The 24,736-nt window shown below is 42.6% G+C and overlaps 1 protein-coding gene across 11 annotated transcripts in view; it reads left to right on the plus strand.

Moving 5' to 3' along the window:
- Positions 1-631: 631 nt before the first annotated feature.
- The window catches only part of si:ch73-103b11.2 (myosin phosphatase Rho-interacting protein), a 44,962-nt gene continuing 20,857 nt past the window's right edge, over positions 632-24,736 (plus strand). For 2 of the 11 annotated variants that reach the window (XM_061810033.1, XM_061810031.1), the window contains exons 1-6: positions 633-1,399; positions 7,355-7,432; positions 10,590-10,655; positions 22,083-22,234; positions 22,552-22,636; positions 23,577-23,630. In XM_061810033.1, the coding sequence (XP_061666017.1) occupies positions 1,280-1,399; positions 7,355-7,432; positions 10,590-10,655; positions 22,083-22,234; positions 22,552-22,636; positions 23,577-23,630 (555 nt within the window). In that variant the 5' untranslated portion in view covers positions 633-1,279. Of the gene's footprint in view, positions 1,400-7,354; positions 7,433-10,589; positions 10,656-22,082; positions 22,235-22,551; positions 22,637-23,576; positions 23,631-24,736 lie in introns of all 11 variants that reach the window. The other 9 variants (XR_009793563.1, XR_009793562.1, XR_009793564.1 and 6 more) reach the window with 6 other exon arrangements.

The raw sequence follows: 24,736 nt of genomic DNA on the forward strand, positions 1-24,736 counted from the left end.
AATGATCGGCTTAAAAAAACAACAACCTTGCCCGATAACAACACTAAGCTGAATAAACGCAAAAGAGAAAAAAATGAAAATTATTTTCTCAGGTCGACATGAAAATGTTTTATTTTTTTACTTCGTTGTCATGAATTCTTGAACGCAGCGGTCCTCGGCGATTTTCAGGTAAAAGCAATATTTTAATGGAACTGCAATAATACAAGAAGAAATGATTACAAATCTTGCTTCACAAATGTAAATTTTATGGTGTTTTTCTTTCCACTTGATTTGAACACGCACATTAATGGTGAAAAATACTTTATGTGCTCTTGTTTTGCTTCATAAAAACCTGGCCTTTGAACAGGGGTGTGTCAACTCATATCCAAAGTAAATTTCAAAAAACTTGAGTAGAGGATTTGAATCAGTAGTTTATATATATATATATATTTACCTTTACCAGAGTTATTTTTTCTTTTATCTGAGTATTTTCCCCATGTCCAGTACCAAATGTCCCGTGGGTCGTTTTTGGTCCGCGGCCCGATTATTGCGGAGCCAACTTTAAAGGGCACCTAGTTTGAGGGAGGTGGCGTCTGATTGGTCAGGCTAAGGAGCGCTCTCAAAACTAGGCACCCGATTGGCCAGTATTGCAGTCAGTCAATACCACCCACACGGTTAAGCCCCTCCCTTGTTTGCACCGACTGGTCGTCCGGCCAAACCGAACACTTCGACGAAAACATCCGAACCGGCGGCGCTCGTCGAGGACAGCAGCCGCGTCTGTGGCGTGTTTTTCAACGTTAAACATGTCCGGGCCGGAAGACAAACACGTATGAACGCGCTACCGCTCGTTAGATAGGAGCCCGGTGGAGGAGGAGGCGGGTCGGATTCCCCCTCTTCGCTGCTTCGGTAAGTTGGCGTCGTTCCCCCCGCGATGGAGGCTGCTGACGGGACCCGCCACGACCACCGCAGTGTCGGCCACCAGACGTCGACGCCTCGTTGAGCCACGCAATTAAAGCCCCCCTTCCCCCCCCCCCTCACCCCCTCCCAAAAAATTGCACACACACACACACACCTGTCCCCGCTAACCGACATCATCCAGAACTTCTTGGTCGGGATCAGCGAGAAAGCGACAGAGACGTTAACGGCTAAACGTTGCCCCCCCGCCCCGGAGCACGATGACCAGCGTAGACGTGACTTAACGAGTTGTTCTCGAAAGTCGCAGTTTTGGGGAAGAGTGTCTTTTTTTTTTATTTTTATTTTATTTTTTTTTTTAGCACATACAGTCTTCCATTCGACCACCATGTCACTCAAAGAGAACCCCTGTCGGAAATTCCAAGCCAACATTTTCAACAAGAGCAAATGTCAGAATTGTTTTAAACCTCGAGAATCTCACCTGCTCAACGACGAAGACCTCAGTCAGGTGAGCAATTTGTACGACAAATATTGCTGTTTTTCCTTGGGGGGGAGAATCCTTTAGAATCTACACTGGTGGGTGAAAGTACTTACTTTCTGTACTTAAGTAGAACGACAGATACTTCTGTAAAAAAAAAAAAAATACAATGCAATCCTGATGGAAGTGCAAACACTAACCAATTAATTGAAATGTACCGCAACACAAAAGTAATACGTAAATATTTATCGTCAATCAGAGGTAGGTAATGTAGCCCAAAATTATACTCAAGTAAGCGCACGTCGAGTAATTAAAAGTATTCATAGGGGAGCAGGAAACACTCAAGTACTGAGTAACTGTCGATGTACTTAAGATCTATTTTTTCTAAATAGAACATGACTGCTATATAGGTAGGCGGCACGGTGGATCAGCTGGTAAAGCGTTGACCTCACAGTTCTGAGGTCCCGGGTTCAATCGCCGGCCCCGCCTGTGTGGAGTTTGCATGTTCTCTCCGTACCTGCGTGGGTTTCCTCCGGGCACTCCGGTTTCCTCCAAAAACATGCACACTGTAAATTGCCCCGAGGTGTGATTGTGAGCGCGGCTGTTTGTCTCCACGTGCCCTGCGATTGGCTGGCGACCAGTTCAGGGTGTACCCCGCCTCTTGCCCGTTGACAACTGGGTTAGGCTCCAGCACTCCCCGTGACTCTCGTGAGGATAAGCGTTGAAGAAAATGGATGGATGTTATATAGACAAAAATATAAAATGATGGAACTTTTAATATTGCCCAATGAAAATATGCCAGTTATAAAATAAATGAAGCCAAGTTCAGCTGCAATAAATGGTTTTAAGTTAAATTTAATTTACACATGTGGAACATCATCACCAGGCGGAAAATGTATTTCATATATGGTGGAACCCCGCGATGTACAGGGGATAGGAATATGGCCTGATTTGAGAATAGTGACAATCTGTTGAAGAATGATATGAAAAAGTAATTATTATAATCGGCATGCCAATTGGCATAAGTGGGAAAAACACTGCCAATATGTGAATCCGCTAAATTAATCCACACATTAAAGCGAATTACAAATTTAGACAGGTGGATCCGCTCCCGTTTATCACTAATGCTGAAGCTGTTTTATTACTCAAAAACAAGATGAGTTCTACTGATTGCTGCCCCCCGCCCACTTTAAATGTTCTCAATTCTCAGTAGGGAGAACTCCAATTTGTCCTAGTGGGATGGACAAATTTGCTGCGGTTGACCCGCTGGTTTTATTCGACAGGACGTTACATTTTGCAAACTCAGACAGAGACCACGTCTTGTAGGGTTTCTCAAGTTCCAACTGGAGTTCTTGTAGGCTGAAATAGCGACTTTTTAGTATAGCGGTTCTTTTTTTGTAGTCCATCTATCCGTTTTGTATACCGCTGAGCTTTGGATGAGTCGGTGTTGACGTTGAGCCTATCTGTTAGCTAAATATAGATCTCTTTTCCGTAAAGAAGTCACTTTGAAAATCTTGCTTCTGTGTGGGCCCGCAAAGATGACAAGCAGTCACGTGACTGACTGCCTGGCTCCATTTCACTCATCAAATGGAGTCAAGTATCAACAGTAATTATGTTGTATTTGTGAAACAATCATGTCACACAAGTCTCTCATGGACCAAAATAGCGCAGGCAATAATAAATAGTTACCAGATACAGTGGTACCTCGGTTTTCGAACGTCTTGGTTTTCGTACAAATCGGTTTTTGAATGAAAATTTTGAGGTGTTTTTGCTTTGGTTTTTTTGAACGAAAATCGGTATTCGAACACCCCGACCAGCTGACCCACGACGATTTGTTATTGTGCTTTTGAACGCACCTTCGAAAAAAACGGAAAAGACGTAACGCGCGTTACTGCGCGAGGCACCCCCACCAAAGATATCTGAAACTGTTGTTTTGCATTGCTTTTTTTCTTTTGTTCCATTAATCCTACTTCTAGTTGCAAGTTATTTATTTTTTTTTTTTACGTTACGTACTATCTGTGAAAAATAAAAAACAATTTGTTTGCAATGCACTCCCAGCCTAGCATACTCTACTAGAGTAAAGCATACATTTTAAGTAAAAAATAAATATATTTCTTAAATGATTTAATTATATAAAGTATTTAAACTATACATGTACAGTATTTCTACGATGTAGTCTATTATCAGGAAAAGCTAAAAAAAAAATCATTAAAAATATTTTTTAGGCTTGGAACGCATTATTTCATTTTCCATTCATTGTAATGGGAAAATGTGCTTTGGTTTTCTAACATTTTTGTTTTTAAACAGCCTTCTGGAATGGATTGTGTTCCAGAACCGAGGCACCACTGTACAGGTATTGAGCGTTTTCCAACGCAATTTAACGAAGTAAAAGCCTTAACAGCAAACGCTCAGAGTCACAGATACTACATGATGTTATGTGAAAACGCTCTGATAATTACAATTTTTGCAAAGGGTGACTCAGGTAAATGTCATGTAGCACGCGACAGTGGTTGGGAATCACTGCCGTTTTGCGCGGCGCAACGTTAGCATTAGCTCAATACTAGAACGAATAGCTAAGCGCTGCATTGGTGTGATTCTGCATCGTGTCAACAGAGCCTAAAAGTGCAAAGGTTTGTTTCATTGAGCTCAATTAGTGTTCAGCCCAGGGGCCCTTATTGACCTTAATTTCATGCTGAACTAGGCCTCCAATAAAGCTTTCCAGCTCACTTGCTGTTATTTACTGCTTTTGCTGATTAATTGGGTCAAAAACCTTGCAAAAAAAAAAAAAAGAAATATTCACCAGCTTTATCCTCTTTTGTCACACTGTTCAAACTCTTGCGTGGATTCCCCTAAGGGTAGGCTCTCCGCAAATGTCATTACTGTATGTTCCATTTGTTGATTAATCACAAATGGTAATATTCCAACAGCGCTTCCCAGCTGGTCACTGAGTGACGGCTCTGGAAAACTAACAGCGCACTTTCCTTCCTCATCATCTCCAAAAAAAAAAAAAGAAAAAATATGGTGGAAAATATCTCCGCTTTCCCCGCGGAGCACCGGCTGTCAACCTCCAACTTAGCCCGTCATGTCTTAGTTGTAAAGTTTTCCTACAGTGAAGCGCTTGAAGGCACGCCGGTGTCATCCAGTTCACGTTTGGAGCCCAGCTGAATCTCAGGGGTCGGGCACAATCTGTTCTGGGAAGCGGGGATGACATTTTCAAAATATTTTTTTCCTGTAAGAAACAATTGGAAGTCAAATTTACTCTGCTGTTGAACTGTAGCCAGCACGTCTTTTACAGGTAATGTCTTTACATTTCTCTTGTAGAAGTGAAAAAAAGAATTCAACGACTTTATAAACCAAAACAAAACTACCGTATTTTCCGCACAATAAAGAACACCTCAAAACCTTTCATTTTCTCAAAAGGCGACAGTGCGCCTTATATATGAAAGAGAGTTTTAGAATAGCACATTCATTGAAGCTGCGCCTTATAGTCCGGAAAGCAGCATAAAATAAGTAGAAAATGATTGTTGTTGCGTGGTAATCATTGATGTATATAGCTATAATATATACACATATATAAAATAGTGTGAGGATTCAACCTTGGGAGGCACGGATGCACTCGTATCTTGTACTTGTAAAAGTGCTCCGATAACATAACACCGATACTACTTCAGTAGCTCGACATACATTCCGGGTCGGAGCTATGTCAGCTGCGTGGACATACTTAGAGGACATGTTGTCTGGCTCCATTTTATGTATTTTTTTTAAACTTGTAGTATTATCAAGAGGCAGTCCTGCATTGATTTTTTTGGACTCCATTTTGTAGTTAGCCCACACAGGTAACTTTGTGTTTTATGTATGTACTCCTTTTTGCATTGTGCCCCTTGTGTTCGGACTGAGATACTACATAATGAAATTGCCTTTTTCTTGGCTACATTGAAGTAAAATGTGTGGAAAGACTTGGAAATAAATGTGGAGTTGGATATAAACTCATTAGTGATGTTGTCCATGAAAGTGTTATATTTTGAGCCCAACTCATGCGACGTTCAAGACAATTTTGTGTGCTGCTAAAACATTTTCATCATAATTACAGGAAATGGTGGCATGATCAAATATTAACAATTAATCAAATGTAGGATTTAGTACGGCGGTTGGTAGCTCATCTGGAAAAGCGTTGGGTTCACAGTTCTGAGGACCCGGGTCCAATTCCGGCCCGGCCTGTGTGGAGTTTGCATGTTCTCCCCGTGGCTGCGTGGGTTTTCTCCGGTTTCCTCCCACATCCCAAAAACATGCAATATTAATTGGACAATATTAAATTTCCACAAGGTGTGATTGTGAGTGCGGCCGTTTGTCTCCATTTGCCCTGCGATTGACTGGCAACTAGTTCATGGTGTAGCCTGCCTCCTGCCCGTTGACAGCTGGGATAGGCTCCAGCACTCCCCGCGACCCTCATGAGGATAAGCGGCAAAAGAAAATGGATGGATGGATTGAGTACTGGGTCTGGGAAAAAGAAATGTTGATGCATCCCTCATTTGACCTTTGTTATTAAGGCGATTTTATCCCAGTCATTTAGGTCATGTCCAAATGTTAGTCTTTTTTTTCTGACCCTGAGGAACGCCGGCTGTCAACCAACAAGTTCAGCCAGTCCCATCTGAGTTGCGGAGTGAAGAATACTCGAAGGCCCTTGCGTTTGATTCTTTCAATTCTTCCACCGGCGCCACTATCCAGCGCTCGCACGGAGACCCAGACTCTTGAGTTGCGTTCCGGGTCAGGAGCTGTCGCAACACACGCACAGATTTAACAAACCACTAAAACCACCGAGGAGGAAAACTTGACCTGGAATTATCAGAGTGTATTTTTCAAACGGGGGCTGCTGTCAGGTCATGTGAGGAAAGACAAGAATTTTCTTTTCTTTTTTTTTTTTTTTTTCTTTCCTCTCTTCCTGTGCTCTGCGCAGCCTCCTTCGGTTTCAGGCATATTTTTACAGGCTCGGACCCAGCCGGTATCTGTGATTCCTTCCTGCGGGCAGGCCCGTTATCAGATAGCTTCGGCTGCGACGCGTTGACAGTCCGAGGCGGTTGTGTTGCGCAGTCGAGGTTGAAAGTTGCTACGTCGCGTCATTTTGTTTACCGAGTCACAGCGCAAAGAAATCCTCCGTACCTTTTACAATCAAAACAAAAGCGGATTTTCAGGGGGGGGGGGGTGGGGGGGGGATTATACGTGGCTTTACATGGGATGAAGTTATGACTGTAATCAAAACCCCTGACGAAGGAGCCGGGCGGCTATAAACGTCAAAGCCTTTTCAACTTGATTCCTACGCCACTGTTTCATGGAATTTTGTGTTGCACCGTTGACTTTGTAGAGGATTTATGTCTTATCATTTGAGCGCAAACATCTTGCAAAATTTCTCGCAACGTTTCTCGCCGTTCACACTTCAAGCCAGCTGTGGTTAGGACGGGCTTGTTTGACTCGAAATAACTGCTGACTACTCAAGTGGTAGGAGTTCAAGTATGCGGCAGAAGTATTTAAAAAAAAAAAAAAAAAGAAAAAAGCACACCAGGCCAGCTCTCATTTCTTAAGTTTAGTAGCCTGCAAATGCTCCCAGCGTCTGTACTTGGGGCTCTGAAAGTTTCTTATCCACCTCGCTGTTTTTCTAGCCCCCCCCCCCCTTCTGCCCACTTGTACACTCTCTTTAGAGGATCAGAGAGAAAATCATGCGTGTTGCCCCCCCCCCCCCCCCCCTCTCTAAGAGCAGCATGGTGTACTGGAATAAAGCCAGCGGGGGTAAAGTAGCCCGCAGTCAACTCGAGACGAGCAAGTGAATTTGACGACACCGGCAGAAATCTAAACTGTATTTGTGTTTAGTTTAGCGACGCGGTCACCGAGAGCGAGCCGCGTCACCCCGCTGCCACCTCAATAGGCATTTAATTGTACCGTTAAGGTTTCCGTTTCGTGGTTCGGGCCTCATAATTGTTTTGTCATTAACAGGCCAAACCTATTTATGGAGGATGGTTGCTCCTCGCGCCAGATGGAACCAATTTTGACAATCCCTTACACAGATCGCGGGTAAGTGGACGAATTCGTTCAACACCCAAGTTTTGATGTCATCAATTGTGTCATGGGTCTGTCTTATCTGTTTCGTATATATTTTAAAAAATACGGTCTTGCACATGGGAGATAAAACTTCACATGGTCACTTGAACCACATCGTGTGTACAGGGAGTCCTCGGGTTAAGACGGTCTCGACCCAAGACGTTTCCACTTTACAACGCCCGTCCCCCGTCCACTATTTTTTTTTGGCTAATGCTTGTCCGTGTTATGGAGTGTCTTCGGGTTTTTCGCCTTCCTTTTTTAGACATTATCACCCCAAAGAAGAAAACTGTGTCTTTTAGCAATGCTTCTGCAGCCAAAATAAAATCCATTACTATGGAAATGAAATTCAAGATCATAAAATGATTGGAGAAAGGAGAGACACCAACACCACTAAGGCTTCAGTCGGTCCACCGTGGTGACAATTATTAAAGACTTAGACCGTATTTTAGCACATGTGAATGGTTCTGTTCCTGTGTCGGATACAATCATCACAAAACCAGGTTCTTTGATACTTGTCGAGATGGAGAGGATTGAGGACCAGGTTCCTTCGCAATAGCCTCCCCTTCTTCTTCTCCATCCGCCTCTCAGCAGTAATGCTAAGTACATCATCTTGTTTATTATTTGTTGGTATTTTGATCTAAATTCTCACTTTAATGGTGGAATCCGACTTAAGTCGAAATTTGAGTTAAGTCGCCACTGTAGGAACGGATCTGTCATAGACCGAAGACTCCCTGTTTATATAAATCTCTAATTTAATATTGTTTTCATGTTGCTACCCATACTTGCGGTCTTTTGGGGAGGGGGGGGGGAACAGAACTTCAACTTCCTGTGGGTGTTTTGACCCAGAGCGATGAACGCTGGTTCACAAGCAAGAACGAGCGCGATATTGACTCGATTCCCTGAACCCTGCTCCCTTGGCATGGTGTAACGCGAGCCTCACGCCGTCGCGCCGCCTTCTTTATCAACCCCCAGATAAAACCGTGGCGGCGCATCCCAAAAATGGAGCTGGGGGAACGTGGGGGAGGTGATGGAAAAGTCCCAGTTCTCACAGCCGCTCTGATGGCTTCCATATGTTTTTTTTTGGGGTGGGGGTGGAGGGTGCACCTACAGATCATTCACCCCTGCTATTGTCAACGGCCTTCTGCTTGCACTGACAACACTGATGTGTTCGACCTCGTCCGATTGCCTCCGCTGAAGGAAGAAACTCAAAAATAGAATATTTCCTAGAGGGACTAGACTGTATTTGCACGTGACACCAACTGCAAGGGACAGGCGGACCTGCCGGGTGCTTCCAATCTACCTTAGAAAGAGCTACTCAATATTTCATGGATTATGTTGGAATCTGAGCCCGGCACAAGTAATGTAACACAGTCTGAGTTAAAGTAGTGGGAAAAGATATGAAACGGACATATCAAAATCGTCCCGCCAACCTTTATTGAGCCTTCACACATTATTTTACATTCCAAAATATCGCAGCTCACCACCCAACAGATAAATGAACAACGGTAAAGTTTTTCTGGTACATGCATTTCTGGACCAATTAAGTGAAATTGGATAATTTTCTATGGCACAATTGATCTTTATTATCTTTATTTTTACTTGCTGTTTGGGAAACTTTGCTTTTTCAAAGTCGGTTTTCCGCGTGAAGTTGTTTTTCTGTGTACACATCATAATAAATGAAACCTGCATAGTGTACAGTAATGCAAGAAGGATAAAATGATGCTCCACTTGCTTCAGAACTTGATGTGCTCCATGCTAAAAAATTTTTTCCAAGAATTCACTTGCCAACACATGGTAAATGTTTACCAAAGATTGGCTAATGCATTTACTCTTTGCATATGTGCGTGCAGTAGTGCGCGGCGATCTGTTTTTTTTTTTCTTTCTTTCTTTAACTTGGAATGTTATTGCAGGGCAGCACAGTGAAATAGTGGTTAGCATATCAGCCTCACAGTCCGGAGGTTGTGAGTTAGAATCCGGACTCGGGGCTTCTTGTGCTGGGTGTGCTTTCATGTTCTCGCTGTGCTTGTGTGGATGTTTTATTCCAAAAACGTTTTTTTTTTTACATTCTTTGAGCTTTCATTATCGGCCTTATGTGTGACTATTATTTTTTTCCTCTATATATCTTCCTACCGTAATTCCTGGCTTACAGAGCGCACCTGGTTATAAGCCTCACCCAGTGCATTTGGAAAGGAAATACCATTTTGTACATACTGTATTTCCCGCACTATAAGGCGCACCGAAAAGCCTTTAATTTTCTCAAAAGCCGACAGTGCACCTTATATATTAATCAATATTGAGCCTTTAGCGCAGCTCCATCTAATGGATGGATAATGTAACCCCAGCCTATACTGTAGCGTCTATTCTATGCGCCTTACAATGCGGTGCGCCTTATAATGTGGTGCGCCTTATATATGAAAAACGTCCAGGTTTATAGGCCGGAAATTACATTAATTCAATTTTAATTACCTATTCTGGGAGTGTGTCTCTTGTTAATTGGATTGACAAGTTCCAGAATTCCTGAAATGAAAAAAATGTTTGAGTGAAAGTGTTTTTTTTTTTTTTTTTCCCCCATTCCTCGGCTAACATTCTCCCGACTGTGTCCGAACGTGTCCTTGGCTTTTATGTCGGGGTATGGAGAATCGAGTCGTCGGGAGCCAAATGTGGCTCGAAGGGCGGGGAGCGACAAATGTACTGGTGCGGCCAAAAAACATTCACACTTTCAACAGTTGTGTGCCAGTTGCACGTCGTTAGTTGCAAAACGATCGGAATCTTTGATGGTCTGGCAGCAGGGGACGATGAATGTGTGACACTTTTTTTTTTGGTCTCCTGAAGGTGTCACTCTGAGTTTAGTTGATAATGATCTCAATATAATTCAAAACTCTCTGACTTTATTTCATGACTTCCTTGTCTTATGCTTTTTGGAGCATTTGACACGTTTGACACGTTTCAACTCGTGCAATGAGCTCATTCATGTTGTTAAATTTAAAACCTCAAATGTTTTTGTTCCATTTGGCCGCCATGTGAAATGCAATGATTTCAAATGTGACTCTTCCTGATGTTGTTCATCTGTTAATGTTAATAATGCAATAATGCTTTTTTTTTTTTTTTTTTTTTTTTTTAACACATGCAGAAATGGCAAAGGAGATTTTTCATCCTTTACGAACATGGCTTACTCCGCTACGCTCTGGATGAAATGGTGAGTGAGAGCGGCCTTTTTTTTTTTTCTTTTTAACTTGGAAATTTGTAGAATGGCCTGGCAGAGATTGCTGCCCCAAATATGTCTTCCACTTAATACATTGCTTGCATACTCTGTCAAGTTGATTCACAAAACCTCACATTGTCGTTTTTAAAATTTTTGTATCGCCAAACATAATGGCAATGCTTTCTTTTTTGTTTTTTTTTTAACCTTCCAATAATTAAAACTTTCACTGTTTTAATTGAAGGTTGGTACTGTGGCCCTTGAGACTCCTCACAGGGGTCAGTTTGCTATGCAGCCAAATATCAGTCTGAGGGCAATTCTCAAAATTTCATCCACTTAAACACACTTAAAAAAATCCAATTTGACTATAATGGTGTTGTGCTGATGATTTCATATTGGCTCCAGTCACTTGCCGTGTAACTATTTTCATTACTGATAAAACAACAGTGAGCAATTTGCTGAGACATTGTTCAGTGCTGCTTTGCACTATTTTGTTAATGTGTTAATCGTCCAAACTCGTGTCAGGAGGAATGAAGTCACACCACACATGGTGTTGATGCAGAGAGGGCTGTCTGTTTGGATTGTGGCTTGTTCAAATATTGTGCAAGATCCTCATAATTCCTTTGGGTCCCGAAAGAAAAACTGGAAAAACCACCCCGGTGCCAGCAAGATCGATGTCCTTTTAGAGCGCCACGAGTTCCGCGTCAAACGGCCGGTGTTTTTGTAAGTCATGTTCACGTTCGGTTCTATTTGCACTGGGTCTCGTGATTGAGCCGTGACTGACCCAGAAGCAGCGCTTTTCAAAAGCACGGGATGACACTGTACCGTGGTGAAGCATCAGCACATCCTTTATTTGACCCTTTCGTTCCACACGTGGCATGTTCTGGCAGAAAAGGCGCTGAGCGTTTATATAATGCGGATGGAACGGATTTGAGTTTAAACCTTCAGGGGAAATTGCATTTTCCCCCACAGATTGACTCGTGCGCTGAGTGGTTTTCGTATTCATAGCGCATCCTCAACGCAGGGTAGATATTTCTTCGGCAGGTGCTACGACATGAGAGCAATTCTGATAAATATTGCACAATATCCTGTCAACACTGGAGGCCAATCAATGGAGAGGTTGAAGGATGGCGACACCGGGAGACCGATTCATGTTGTGAAGAAAACCTTGTCCTTGTCCTCTGTTCTTTGTTCACTGGATGTCAATCATTCTCTTTTAATCTCCTCACCGAATGTAGGATCAAAAGGGAACGTTAGCGAGGGTCCGGAGCTGAAAATAGCAAGTGACTCTCAATGCAGAGCTACATGGTAATCATTTGTTTTTCATTTCTTGGCTCATTTTCCATCTCAAGAGCTCCGCTTTCAAAAATAAAATATTGGGGGGTGGCTTTGAATCAAACTGTGTGGGATGTTTATGGCTATTGGAGTGGGCAATGTCAATATACCGACGATGAGTTCTAATATTTCATGCAAATGTCGCATAGTCCCATCGGCTTGTTCAATGAGTTATTGAAGTGAATAGCGTGGCGTGTCCCATTGGCTCTTGTCGGAATGAAGTCTACCATTTTAAATGGTGTTTTGTGTGTGACTTCAGGTCCAATTTAGAGACGGCTATCTTTTCCCGGTATCACATTGCGCCAGACAAACTCATGTCCCATCCGACAGAATGTTAGCCTTGTAGATGAGGTGGTGCCCCCTCTGTTTTCCTTCTCAGCCCACTTTTATGGCTTTGTATCGTGACTTTTAACCAAAGCCAGATGGGCTGCGGTCCCGACCTGCAGGATGTGGCCCGGCTGAAGGGGGAAGAGAGCAATTTGAGCAAAGGCCTTGGCTATCGCAATTCTGTGACGTCGACTTGGAGTCGGCCCACCTGTGGCGAACACCCACCGTCACTCGCAACCGCGGTTAATTTCTGTGCAAGAAACGCGTTGTAAATAGAAGAATCCTGAGCAAAGAAAAATAATTCTGTTACCGGATGGATAAATATCTGCAGAAGACGAGGGCTCCCAGGCAGGACTAATAGCTCACTACACTTGTATTTATTTGGTATTGGAAATGTCAAGCGTGTAATGTGATTGGCTGCTGTTTTAGTGCACATATTGCAATCAAATACATTCACTTACAGTGAACAACTGCGAACAATTCAAGTCTCCTGTCCTAGACTATAAAGTCTGGTTTCCCAGGGCAACGGTGCAGTTATTTCAGGGGGACTGTGTTGCCAAGGGCAACATGTTTTGTCACTTATTCCAGCAACAAATGCCCAAGGCACGTATAACAATGGACAGTTGGCTTTTTTAAGTGACGCTCTTTTCTTTTTATGTCCAGACTGAAGTCAAACAGAACAGAACGCTCTGGCAGCATCATTGGAGCTCGTTTTAAGTTCTTCGGCGACTGAGGGGAAACAGCAGCCATGCACATTTGTGTACTCCGTGTGTACGTCTGACAGATTTCAGTGTATTTTTCCACCTTCAGTAATGAATCCCAACACTTGGGACTAATTAAATTATTCGAGCATGACTCCTGTTTCTGCGATCATGAACAACGGCACAAGGTGGAAGTGTGAAATTGACTATTCTGCTCCCCCTTGAGACTTGCCTTGAATCCTTTCATGCTTTTTTTTTTCCATCTGTTCAATTGTCCGCTTTTCCATTGTTTATTGGTCTGAACTATTTTTCCATGTCGGAAGGGATAAAAATCTGTCTGAAACCTCCTCTTGTCCAGACCTTCGAGAAGCCGCATGTCAAATTGTGTGAGCTCTTTAAAACAGAAAATGCACAAGGAACTTTGTCTTCAAGTTTTGGTTTCAGGTGTTTTCAAACACAAATATTATCTCCCCCCCCTCTACAACACAGCGTAAACAGAATTGGCGCATGGGCACAAAGATAATTGCTCATATAAGTGCTTTGAGAAACTTCTTCAGGGTCTGTCAATCAAGTATGAACCAAACATTGACTTGTGCTTTTCATGTTTATTTAAAGAGTCTGCATAAAGTGAGCGCTTTGGCAGAGTTCAAATTTTCGAATGGGTTTTGACTTAAATTGTCATGCTTAATAATGTCAGTTTTGAAAAGTCTCTCTCGTGTGCAAGGCGGGGCGGGACAGAGTCTTCCTTTGTCCTGACCTGCAGGTGTTTTTGTGTGAGGTGCACCTGCGATCAAGGGCGCTTGACAGCATTGGTCGTGTCAGGAACAGGTGCTGCGAACAGGGTTCCGGAACGTCAGTCTTTAACGGACTTGTTGTGCTCCTTTCAATCAACGAGGTGTCACGCGAAAGCATACAAAATGGGTGGCAAGGCAATTTCAATACAAAACTAATATAGCGTACTCAAATAGAGTGCAGATGTTTCAGTGCTTAACAGTGAGATCGTTCTCTGATTTGATTGATGGAGCAAATGGATCGAGTTAATGATAATGTCGCGTCTTTACTGTCACATCTTGAACACTTATAGGAGAACTTGGAGTAGCGTGTTAACCGCTGCTCTATGTCACTAATCAGTAACACACCACAGAAAGAAGTACCGTATGTTCATCTGTCCAATATTACGCTGTGGTTTGACCCAGACTTGTTTTCCCTTTAACATATCTTAAATCAACACAGTTTAATGATTAAACCATTCACACCCCTCAAGGAAAATGAAAGAAAAATGATGCGTGAATTGGTTCTGTGGTGCTGAGGACTTTTCAGGTGGGTGTGAAGAACCCTCGAGTCCAGCTTCAGTTATGCCAGAGTTGGCGCAAATGATCAACACCCACAAGCTAATAACCGCTCTCCATTGCTTATGTAATGATTTTCTGCCACTGACTGCGCTTCATGTATATGGAAGGAGATACAGTATTGACTTGTTTTGCTAATGCTGGGTTATGTACCAAATTGTTTAATTTGGAATTGTCTGGAATTCTAATGTCAAACGCATTTCGAACTTTGGGGTTGAACCAATTCATCGACCAGTCGATGTGTTAATTTTACGATTCTGTATCAACGATTAAGGCTTGAAGTTGACTAAATGGTAAGAGTGTACCAGTCAGGCTGGCTTGACGTGTGTCAAATACGCATTTATGTGAAATTGGTCAGTGGCAAAAAAAAAAAAAAGAAACCGCTGTATTGTGCTGAAAAATATCATTGAGTAATTAAATTCACTTCATCACATTGTCAACTGCCAAAATATCTTGTCGTTGAACTCCAAATCCGAACAAATGATAACAAATAAATGAAATAAATAAGCTCACAATAATAGAAGCTGCTGCTTTCCCTTTTTATTCTCCACAACATGTTGTCATGACGTTTTCGCTGGTGAAGTCCTGCGCACTTCCTGTCAGCGCCATCCATTTCCTGTGTTTACTGGAATTCAAAATCGTGGACCTCTACCGTCTAGCACTGTCAAAGGCTGGCGTTTTGGGAACGTTCCTGTTCTCATTTTGTGCGTTCTTTGTTAATTTGGGGCGCGCCATTCTCCTTTCTCGTACGCGGATGTTGCAGACACGAGCCCATGCAGCCCTAACGAGTGTTTACATTCAGAATTGCAAGCCCTGTGGTATGCTTAAACATCGTGTGGGCCCTCTTGATCTCTGTATCTCGGAGTTGAACTCTTTTGATGGGGTTTTTGTCTTTATGTTGAACTGGAACTGGGGACTTTCCATGCTGGGAATTAACCAACCGAACGACCGGTTGACCACCAAGAGGCCAATTGAATAAGGAACACTAAATCGGGGTCTTCAGTCATCTTCTCAGAGCATACTTCAAAGATGGAAGTCAAGTTTGGAAGACTGTGAGATCATTGTAGGGCTGAATGAAGACAATTGGGGGGAAAAAAGACGATGAAAAGCATGGATTTGACGTCGACCATGTATGCAATTCATATTGAGTCATTTTTGCCGGGTTAGTTATTCTGCATGGGTTTGCGGGCCGTGTGGGTGAAGAATCTGCTGGCTTAGCAGAGGGGATGGTGCTTCTTTAACCCTTGGCCTTCCTTCCTTGTGAATCCGGTAGTAACCGATCTGATGGAATGTAAACAAGCATAGATTACAGTGAGGTCAGTGTTCGCATCGCACAAGGCCACAAAACCATGGGAATAGTCTGCCGTACAGCTTGTAATCATCAGGCCCTGCGGAACTGCCGCGCAACCTAATGACAGGCTCACGTTGCAAATGCTCCCACCTAGCCATTCGCCACAATGTGACGAAACTGTACTTGACAAAAAAATATATGTACACTAGATACAGACCATCAATTTATTCCGTTGATGTGGCTACTTCATTTCACAGAATGAACCTGCGTCGGTTCAATGTCGGAATCGTGAGTCATAGGGAACCGCTTTTAGTGAGCGACCAAAAGTTTTTGCTAAAATGCTCATCGTGGAAGAGGTTGGAATGTAAATATCTTCGGCCTGAATGTATGATATGAACGGTCAAACATTTTCTTTTACTTATGTACTTAATTTGATTTTTTTGCAGCTAGAGTTTTCCAGATTCTTCATGGTTCTCCCCCTTTTTTTTTTTCTTTTCCCAAGCTATTCATCATGCAGTGAAGGGCAAGCCCCACAAGGCTTTGGTTAAAGCCGGCGACCGCGACTCTCGCTGACATAACCGTCACCTTTGCTTATCCCATCCCTCCCTCTGGTTCACTTTCCCATCATTGTCCGCTCACTGTCGCTCTCTCTCCCCTGCCAGCCTCTTTCGTTGTATTTTGCTCGAGCCAATAAATCATTGGTACCAGAGAAAGCAGTCTGCTGCCTTGTGCAACTTCTCCCTCTTTCTTCAGTTCTGTTTCAAAAATAAACTCGGATGCTAACAAAAGTTTTTATTTAAAGCGCCAGAGTGAGGGGCTGGCAAGAGCTGAGAAAGGGACTCGTAAAACAGTGGGGTAGACTGGTAGGGGTGTGTGTGCATGTGTACATGAGAATGTGGGATAGCTGTAGGGACACCGCGAGGTAAGAAAAAGGAAAAAAAAAACTGCTATAGATAAAATCACTGTACCAATGTGTTTTTTTTACATTATATTAACAAAGCATTGTAATTCAAACTGTCACTATTATTGTTGTACTTGTCTTCATCCTCCTTTTCCTAAAAAGACAAACAGTTGATGTTGACCTTTGCATGGGCAAAAAGAGGCGAAGATGCTGTTGTGGCATCTCATTACATCCCAAGTGATTATACGTTTATGTGCAGGCACGTGTGCACACAGACCCCAAATGGCACTCAAGCACCTCCCCTTTTGTTCTGCTTGAAAAAGTGCCATTTTTGCAACAGCCCATTTTTTTCTTCATTTATCAATGTTTTTAAAATGAAAACAAAAAAAATCATTTTCTGCCATAAGTATTTTGAGGTCTGAGGTGCATTTGAGTCCTTCGGAGAGTTGTACACATCTTCTTCTTTTCCTTTCGGCGTGTCCCATTAGGGGTCGCCGCAGCGTGTCACCTCCGATGAAATGCTCCATCTTATTTTATTTGGGAGCACAGTAATCAGCAGGTGCGTGTTAACCTCCATTTAACATTTTTAACAGACTTCTAATACTGGAAAAGAGAGGTTTTAAATGTATTTTGGTGCAATTTTTTTCTCTCTCAATCTGCCATTTGAACAAGGGTGTGATTTTTTTTTTTTTTTTTTTTTTTTTTACAGCCAGTGCAGCTTCAACTCAGCTCCTTTGTCAATAGTTTTATAGTTGACTGTGGATAGTTTTAAGAGAAATAAGTTAGGTGCGCTTTTTCAATTGTATGAAATATTTTGACAATGGGTGCACATTTTTTTGGCTTGAGCACCTTCCCCCAAACGTGTGTGCATGGGCCAGTTGAATTCATAACTGGCCCCCAACCAGAACCGCAATGTAGCCTGGGATGAAAACAAACTGAACGCGCCTGCACTGGACTGTACTGTTGCTCACTTTAGATTGCATATTTCGTTTCCCTAATTTTTTTTTTTTTTTTTTTTAGTTGAAACAAGTCCAGTTGTAACCCAGCCTGACACTGATGCCTCAAAATCGGCTGCAGGCGCAGCAGCTGCAGCAAAATGTCTTTTCAAGTTCCGACAGGTGTAATGGCTGACCTTAAACCCTTCACCTCAGCCAGTCCAACCATCTGTTCAGCCCAAGGCCCGACAGTCATGACATTATTGGAAGCTAAAGTTCAGCTTTGGTTTTAATCCTGATTTTTCACATGACCCTATAATCAGAAATGATTCTCTGTAACTTAGTAAAGAGCCTCAACAACAACAAAAAATGTTTATAACCTTGGCCTGGTTCAAAATATTTGACAGAGCTATGTGGGATGTTGTGGGTGGTTGTATTAGTTGCACATAAGACTGAATTTGATGGCGGTTCTGGAGTTGTTTTAGAGATACGAGTCGAATATTTACTGCTACGTCAGTGAGTCACAGTAAGTGGTTCTAATGGTGGTTCTGCAGTCATTTTCAGGGTTACAATTTTAATATTTAATCCTCTGTCAGTGAGGCACCTCGAATTGTCTATGTTGGAAAAGAAAAGTGGATCAGGCATGTGTCGTTTGTGTAGACTCTCTGATCCCAACTGGGGGAAACCCGGGAGACGAGCAGAGATTGAAATACATAATCCTGAAGACGCTTTACAACTGGGATATGAATAGCAAATAAAATGAGACAAATTCTCAGTTCTTTTCAGGCTCGTGGAGATGCACTCTAGCTGCAGCCCTGGTTATCTGGACACGGACCACCTGTTGATATTGGGCTGAAGGAAGGCGTGGTAATAACCGCATACTGAAAGCAACAGCAGATGAGTTATACAAGACGTTATCTTTAAACCGATGCGTGCCGGCCAATTTGTTGTTGTGGTGTTGCTGTAACCTACAAGCTTTCCCAAATCAAATCATCGGCTGTTGTGCCAAATGATTGCGCGATGATGTCATCGCTTGCGTTTGACCGCACTTGATTCTGCATGTGCACTTAATTCTCGGTAGAAAGGGTGACTTGATAAGCAAAGGCTGTGAAAAGAAAGACGTTATTGTCGTATTAATAAGAGCTGGAGCGCACAAGAGAAATGGTATCAGTCTGGGAAAAGCGTACACCCACTTGGACTAATTCTGCTAAGACGTGAGTGTGAACAGGCCACATGACACGAGTTCAGTGTAGCACCTGTTTAGGTCCATTTCCCAGCCAATCTGTCACCATCTCAAATGATTTCTCGCAGTCGTCTTCTCACAACTGATGATGCGTGTATTATTCATAGACATTACATAAACCCCATGACCAAAGCTTGCACTTTTCATAGGGCGTGTGTGCGCTTTGGCCCACACACATCCAACTATGCAGCACATCTATTTTACCGGGGTTCATCTGGGTTCAAATGCATTTTTTTTTTTTTTTTTTTTTTTTTTGGACAACAGCCATTTTGGAAATAGCTACGATGGGCTTGCTCTTCATCCTCCAACACTTCCCTCCTCTTCCTCCTCCTCTGCATCCCCATCCCTGACGTTGCTGGCCTCATAACAGGCCGCGCGAAGCCACCCACGCTCCTCTCGCTATTTGCCACATGAGGTACAACACTCTGGCTTCCCACGTTCTTAGATTTACCTGCTCGGATTTGTGTAAAGTTAGTTTGCAGCCGTCCATTTCATGTCAGTGTGGCTATGTAACCATTGCTGTCGCGGATACCTGCACTGTTTGTCAGCGAGGGCGAATCTGCGTGAAAATCTCCAACATCCACTACGAAACAGCTTAATATTGTATTTCACAAAGGGGAAATGTTTAGTTGTCATAGTACTGCCGTCAAATGAAACACTGTCATAATCTTGTCCACAGCGAGCCAAACAAATGAAGGTGCTTATTCATATTACTTTTAAAGTTTGTCTGGATATGTGACTGTTACGGGGAGGCTTGGCCTCGCAACTTTGGAGGTGACTCCAGTCATTTGGCACCTGTGGACAGTTCTACCCGTAGGAGCTTGTGAGTTCACTTGCATCTGAAAATGTGTTTACCTCTATTGTCCCGGGGTTGCTAAGGAAAGTTTTATTGCACATTTTCTGTTATCGGTAATGAGCAGGATGTCGGACCCACCAAGAGACCTGACTCTTTGCCATATTCGTGAGTCAAGATGATACAGTGCCAGCTCATCGTTACTTCACAGTGGATGTCTTTCAGAACAAAGACGAGCGACTGCGGGTGCTGGGTGCTGACTTTTGGAGCTCGGTTGAGGATTCCTGTTGTTACATGCCTTGCAAAACTCAAATACACTCCGAAGGTGTAGCATTTCTGTAAGTTGGCAGACAATTAACACCGAACACCAGACAGACGTTTACAGTCATTTTACAGTTGTTTGTTACCAAAATAATCTTGGCAAGAAGTAATATTTGTGCAGGAAGCGTGCGTCTGATTTAGAAAGAATGTCGTTAAAAAAGATGTGATGTTTGTGACTCAATCACAGGTCACATTCCATTTTCTTCTCTCATGCTATTTTTTTTTTTTTTTTTTTTTTTTTAGAACTGCATGAGAGTATCCACATGTTTTTCCGCACTACAAATGGGTCTGTCAAAACAAAATGTTCATTGCGCATGATGAAAATGTGCTTCACAACCCAAAAATGTAAGAAAATGTTAAGCCACTGGCCAATGCAAGTAGACACTTTAGTTCTTGGCTGTGTCATAAGGAAGAATGAGATACTTATTCGCACTTGCTTAGTGACTCACAAGTCAGTATTTTCCACTATTGTTTGACTTCTGCAACGGAAATATGTGTTGTATTGTATTCCCAATTTCCATGCACTGATCCCAAAATCTGTTGTGTCTCCATTATTTCCTTGTGTGAGGGTTACAGGCAGGAGTGCTTCTATGGGCTGTGGTGGTTGACAATCGCACATTATGTGAACCGGTGCCAAGGCACAAAGGGGCCCATTGTGGTCGGACATGGCCCAGAGAGGGGACAGGGTCTGGGATAGGTGACAGAGGTGTGGGTTCAAGGGGGGCCTGGTCTGGGGGCTACTGTGGCCATGGCTGGACCAAAATAGGGTGGAGGGTGGGGGGTGGAGGGGGCTATATTGTGCTGGGAGAGTCCACACGTGTGAGTGGAGTCTCGTGCTGTGTTCCTCGCAAACCCCTATTCCAAATATTAACTGTAACCGCGACACAGCCGTCCTAATGCGGCTTACGGTAAGAATGGATTGAACTGTAATCGGTTCTTGATTTCTTTGTGATGTGAAATGCATAAGATACTTTTAGAACTGCTTCCAGAATTAGAACTTTTTTTTTTTTTTGTAAATCCTATTTTGACTCAAATTAAAGGACAAGGCTCACATGAGCAGCGTACGCTCGATTTGTTTACGCAGACAGATGGGGCCGAGCAGTCAACAGTCGGTCCACTAAACCATTTATTTCCCGGCATCCCACCAGATCACCAGATAGAGCTCCTTAATCGGCCTCGCTACTTTTCCTTCCTTTGGTCGCCAAAATCTGAGAGTGACAGGGCTCTCAGGTCAAGCTGACGCCAGTTTCTCCTTTGCGATCTGAAGCAGGCCCACCAGGCCCTCGCCCCAGCTGTCCCGGGGTTTGTTTGTCAGTCTACCCGTCAAGCACAGCTGTCGTGTCGACCCCTCGCCATGTCGAGGGCCCTTCATTGGATTTTAATCCGTGGGCACAAGCCTTTGCCCCCGCCTTGGCACTCCTTGACTGGGCACACCATTTTGCCTCGTTTCTTCCTCTTTAAAGTTGTCTCCCGTTATTGGCTATATCGGGACTGCAAACTACAATGTTAAAGCTTCAACCTTTTAAAGTGACATTTTACAGGGACACATTCAACGCAGCGAAGTCACCCGCCCTCAGGGTGGGATTAACATCAAGTATTGACTTCTCCATCCACATCAGAGGCGATCCACGGGATTTAATTGCTCTGGTCCTGTCATGGCACGGTAACGCTGCACAAATAGGTCTCGTGAATATGATTTATTGGGTCATCGGCCAAGTTGAGTGTGATGCCTTTTAATCTTGTCTCGCTCTCATACGCCCGTGCGCGGAGGGCTGTAATTTATCATTTGTGGCTGATACTTATAGACACCAAGACACCAGAGCGGTTGCGCGCTTTAATTTTTCCCGTATGTGTAGTGCCGTGACGGCACAACCCAAACGTTGTTCAAAGAATGCTTGTTCTGCTTTGCATTACATGTTGCTTTATTCAAGAGCTATTTTTAAAAGATCAGCATTAAAAAATAAAAATCTCACATGCGTTCTTTGCCCTAATAATTGGAAGTTTCTGTATTTTGGTCATTCAGAAGTCATCAAAAATTATAAATAAGGATTTGGAGTCGACTGTTGAACATGTTGCTTTCCACAGACTGTTGACGTCTGCTGCACAAATTCTGGCACCAAGTTGATGTTGGACGGATTATGCGAGAAAATGATGTGGACATGCGTCTGTTCAACTCAGTTTCCGTCCTCTCTTGCTCTTCCTACATGTCCTTCCTTTGCGTCTTCCAGCCCAGTACTCTTCCTCAGGGTACAATCAATATGAACCACTGCTCCGATGTCATCGATGGCGAGTCCAGGACCAGTCAGAAGAACTCCTTGTGCATCCTAACCCCTGAAAAGGAGCACTTCATTCGGGCTGAGTGTAAAGAAATTATTAACGGGTAAGTCGGATTGTGGCTGACAACCTGATATAATGTTTTTAAGAACTGGTTCAGGTGAGGAGTGCAGCGTTAATGGTCCGAGTTTAAAAGATTGGACCAATGTGCAATTTTCGTTCCTACTAAAGTTATTCTGCCCTCTGGTGGCCTCTTTGGACCGCTTGTCATTGGGGACATTGCAGTTTTCTATTGGTAATGCTGTGTCAGGTCAAGATTACCAGATTTGTGGTGCCTTTTGAGACTGAATTAAGCATTGTCTTGCAGTTCAGGGGATTTTATTGTCAGTTCAATGTTACAGGAACTCTCTTCAATGTTCACAGATGGCATGAGGCTCTGACCGTGTACCCCAGAACAAACAAGCAGAATCAGAAGAAGAAGCGAAAAGTTGATAGACCCACTCAACAGGTAAGGTGTTTCAAACATTTAAATATATAAAACCCTTGCTTACATTTCACTGTAAATGTAAGAAGATAGGTGTTATGTTCTTCCATTTCGTTCCAGGGTTAGGATCTATGCATATCTGGGTGGAAGAACAATTCTACTTCCTTTACTGCTATGCTAAAGTATATTTGTACAATAAATGCCCATGTCACACATATTACAGTGTAAAGGGTTTTCAGTCCGCCCACAATAAAATCGTGTGTTCTTCGGTCTGGAGTGGCTGCCCACAAAGTTCCCTCTGAGGTCCATTGTCTGGGTTCTCTAATGATGATCCCACAAATTAGGGTGAATTTACTGACATTACAAAACTAATTTGCAGAGGGAGAGTGGTGACACTGTGCAGTCTTCCAAGGTTTCATTGGACAATTTTATGGATTGTTGTTGCACTAGAAAGACAGAATTTGATGCCGATTTTCCAAAAAGTTGCAAAACAGTATAGTATAATTATAATATCCAACACGGTATAAATATATAGTATAAATATAATATCTAACACCTTAAAAAATGCATCGTGATTACCAAAAGATCCTAACAGTGATTTTTGTCAGTACCGTACCCGAATTATCATCACGTCAGCGTTTGTAAACAAGGAAGTGAGTACATGAGAGTTTTATACACGGACACATGAGAGCATCCAAATTGTGGGGAAATGAGTTCCAGTAATTTGGACAGCGTTGTGAGTCATTCGCAATTTGTGGAGGTTGATAGGATTTGAAATGGAAACATTGTGAAATGTCTTGAGTGTCCTTTGGGACTTGAGCCTTACGTCACATGCAGCAGCACATTTTCCCTCTGGTTTGTCATGTCTTGACAATGGTCCTAACAATTTACCAAAAAAAATACATTAATTTTATTCAACACCACATAGCTTATATTTAACAATGAAGCTTTCTTTGATTGGCAGGGTGGAGTAACAACAATCCAGTGTTTTTCCACAAAGGACATGAATGGACACCCAGTGAGTTTAGTTCGGCTGAACCTTCTATACTGCTTTGTCTCTAAAAATGTAGAAATAGCTCAAATATTTTACTCTCAATCAAGATCAATCCTACTGGACTTGTATTTTTCTTCTTAACATGGAAATCCTCAATTGGAACAACTGCATGTTGGTGGTGATTGAAAGCTTTGGGGCTGAAAAGTTCTTGGGCCGCTTGAATTCTAAACCTTTCTTCTAAGTACTTTACGCAAAGGGACTTCCTCTATCATTTACTTGTGATGTCAAAACTTTGAATGTCATCGTGGTTTCAATCTGTACACTATTTGGGCATTGGGACCGACCTCCAATCAGTTAATAAGTTGTAATTTTTGCTGTACTTACATGAATTTTTTTCACCGTTTGTATATTTCGCCAGTTATGTGGGAGACCCCTTTTGTATTTCAGTTCTCATTCACTGATCCTTTATCAAAATGGATTGTTCCCAAAGAATCCAAAAGGCAAATAACATATTGTCACTGTCGGGCGGAATCCACGAATCTCCAAAACTGGCACCTTTCAGGATATGAAAAACAAAAAAAAGGGGGTGTGGGGTAAACCCAGAGCATCTTGCTTCAGTTACTAAACACTGCATCGTTCAAGTTGGTACCCGATATTGCTATCATACACTGTTGTACACAAACTTCTAAAAAAACACCCCAAAATCATGTTCAATTACTAATTCAAGTTAACACGCTGCCATTGATTAAAAAGGGTACGACACTTTAAAACTTCACAAAAGCAAACGACTGTGGTTCCATCATCTTAAACTCTTTTTCAGTATCTAAGAGCCGTGAAGGATGCAATAAATAAAATAAACCGAGTGAGCAGTTGTAATTGACGGAAATGAAAATGCATGCAAATTTACCTGCGGCTTCCTTCTGCTCTGAAGCATTACAGCTCTCCATTTATAACAGGTTTATTCAAATGTTTATAGCATCCACTATTTTCACTTATTGTCTAAAAGAACACCCAGATTTTCAATTTTTAAGTGACACAATACCACAGCCTTATTATTTTTTCTGACACTGCATAGACAGTTCAAATGTTCAAGAGTTAATAGATTTGTTCTGAAGCTATTCTCAACACAA

This window comes from Syngnathoides biaculeatus, chromosome 22 (genome assembly GCF_019802595.1).
Source record: "Syngnathoides biaculeatus isolate LvHL_M chromosome 22, ASM1980259v1, whole genome shotgun sequence".
Classification (NCBI taxonomy): Eukaryota; Metazoa; Chordata; class Actinopteri; order Syngnathiformes; family Syngnathidae; genus Syngnathoides; species Syngnathoides biaculeatus.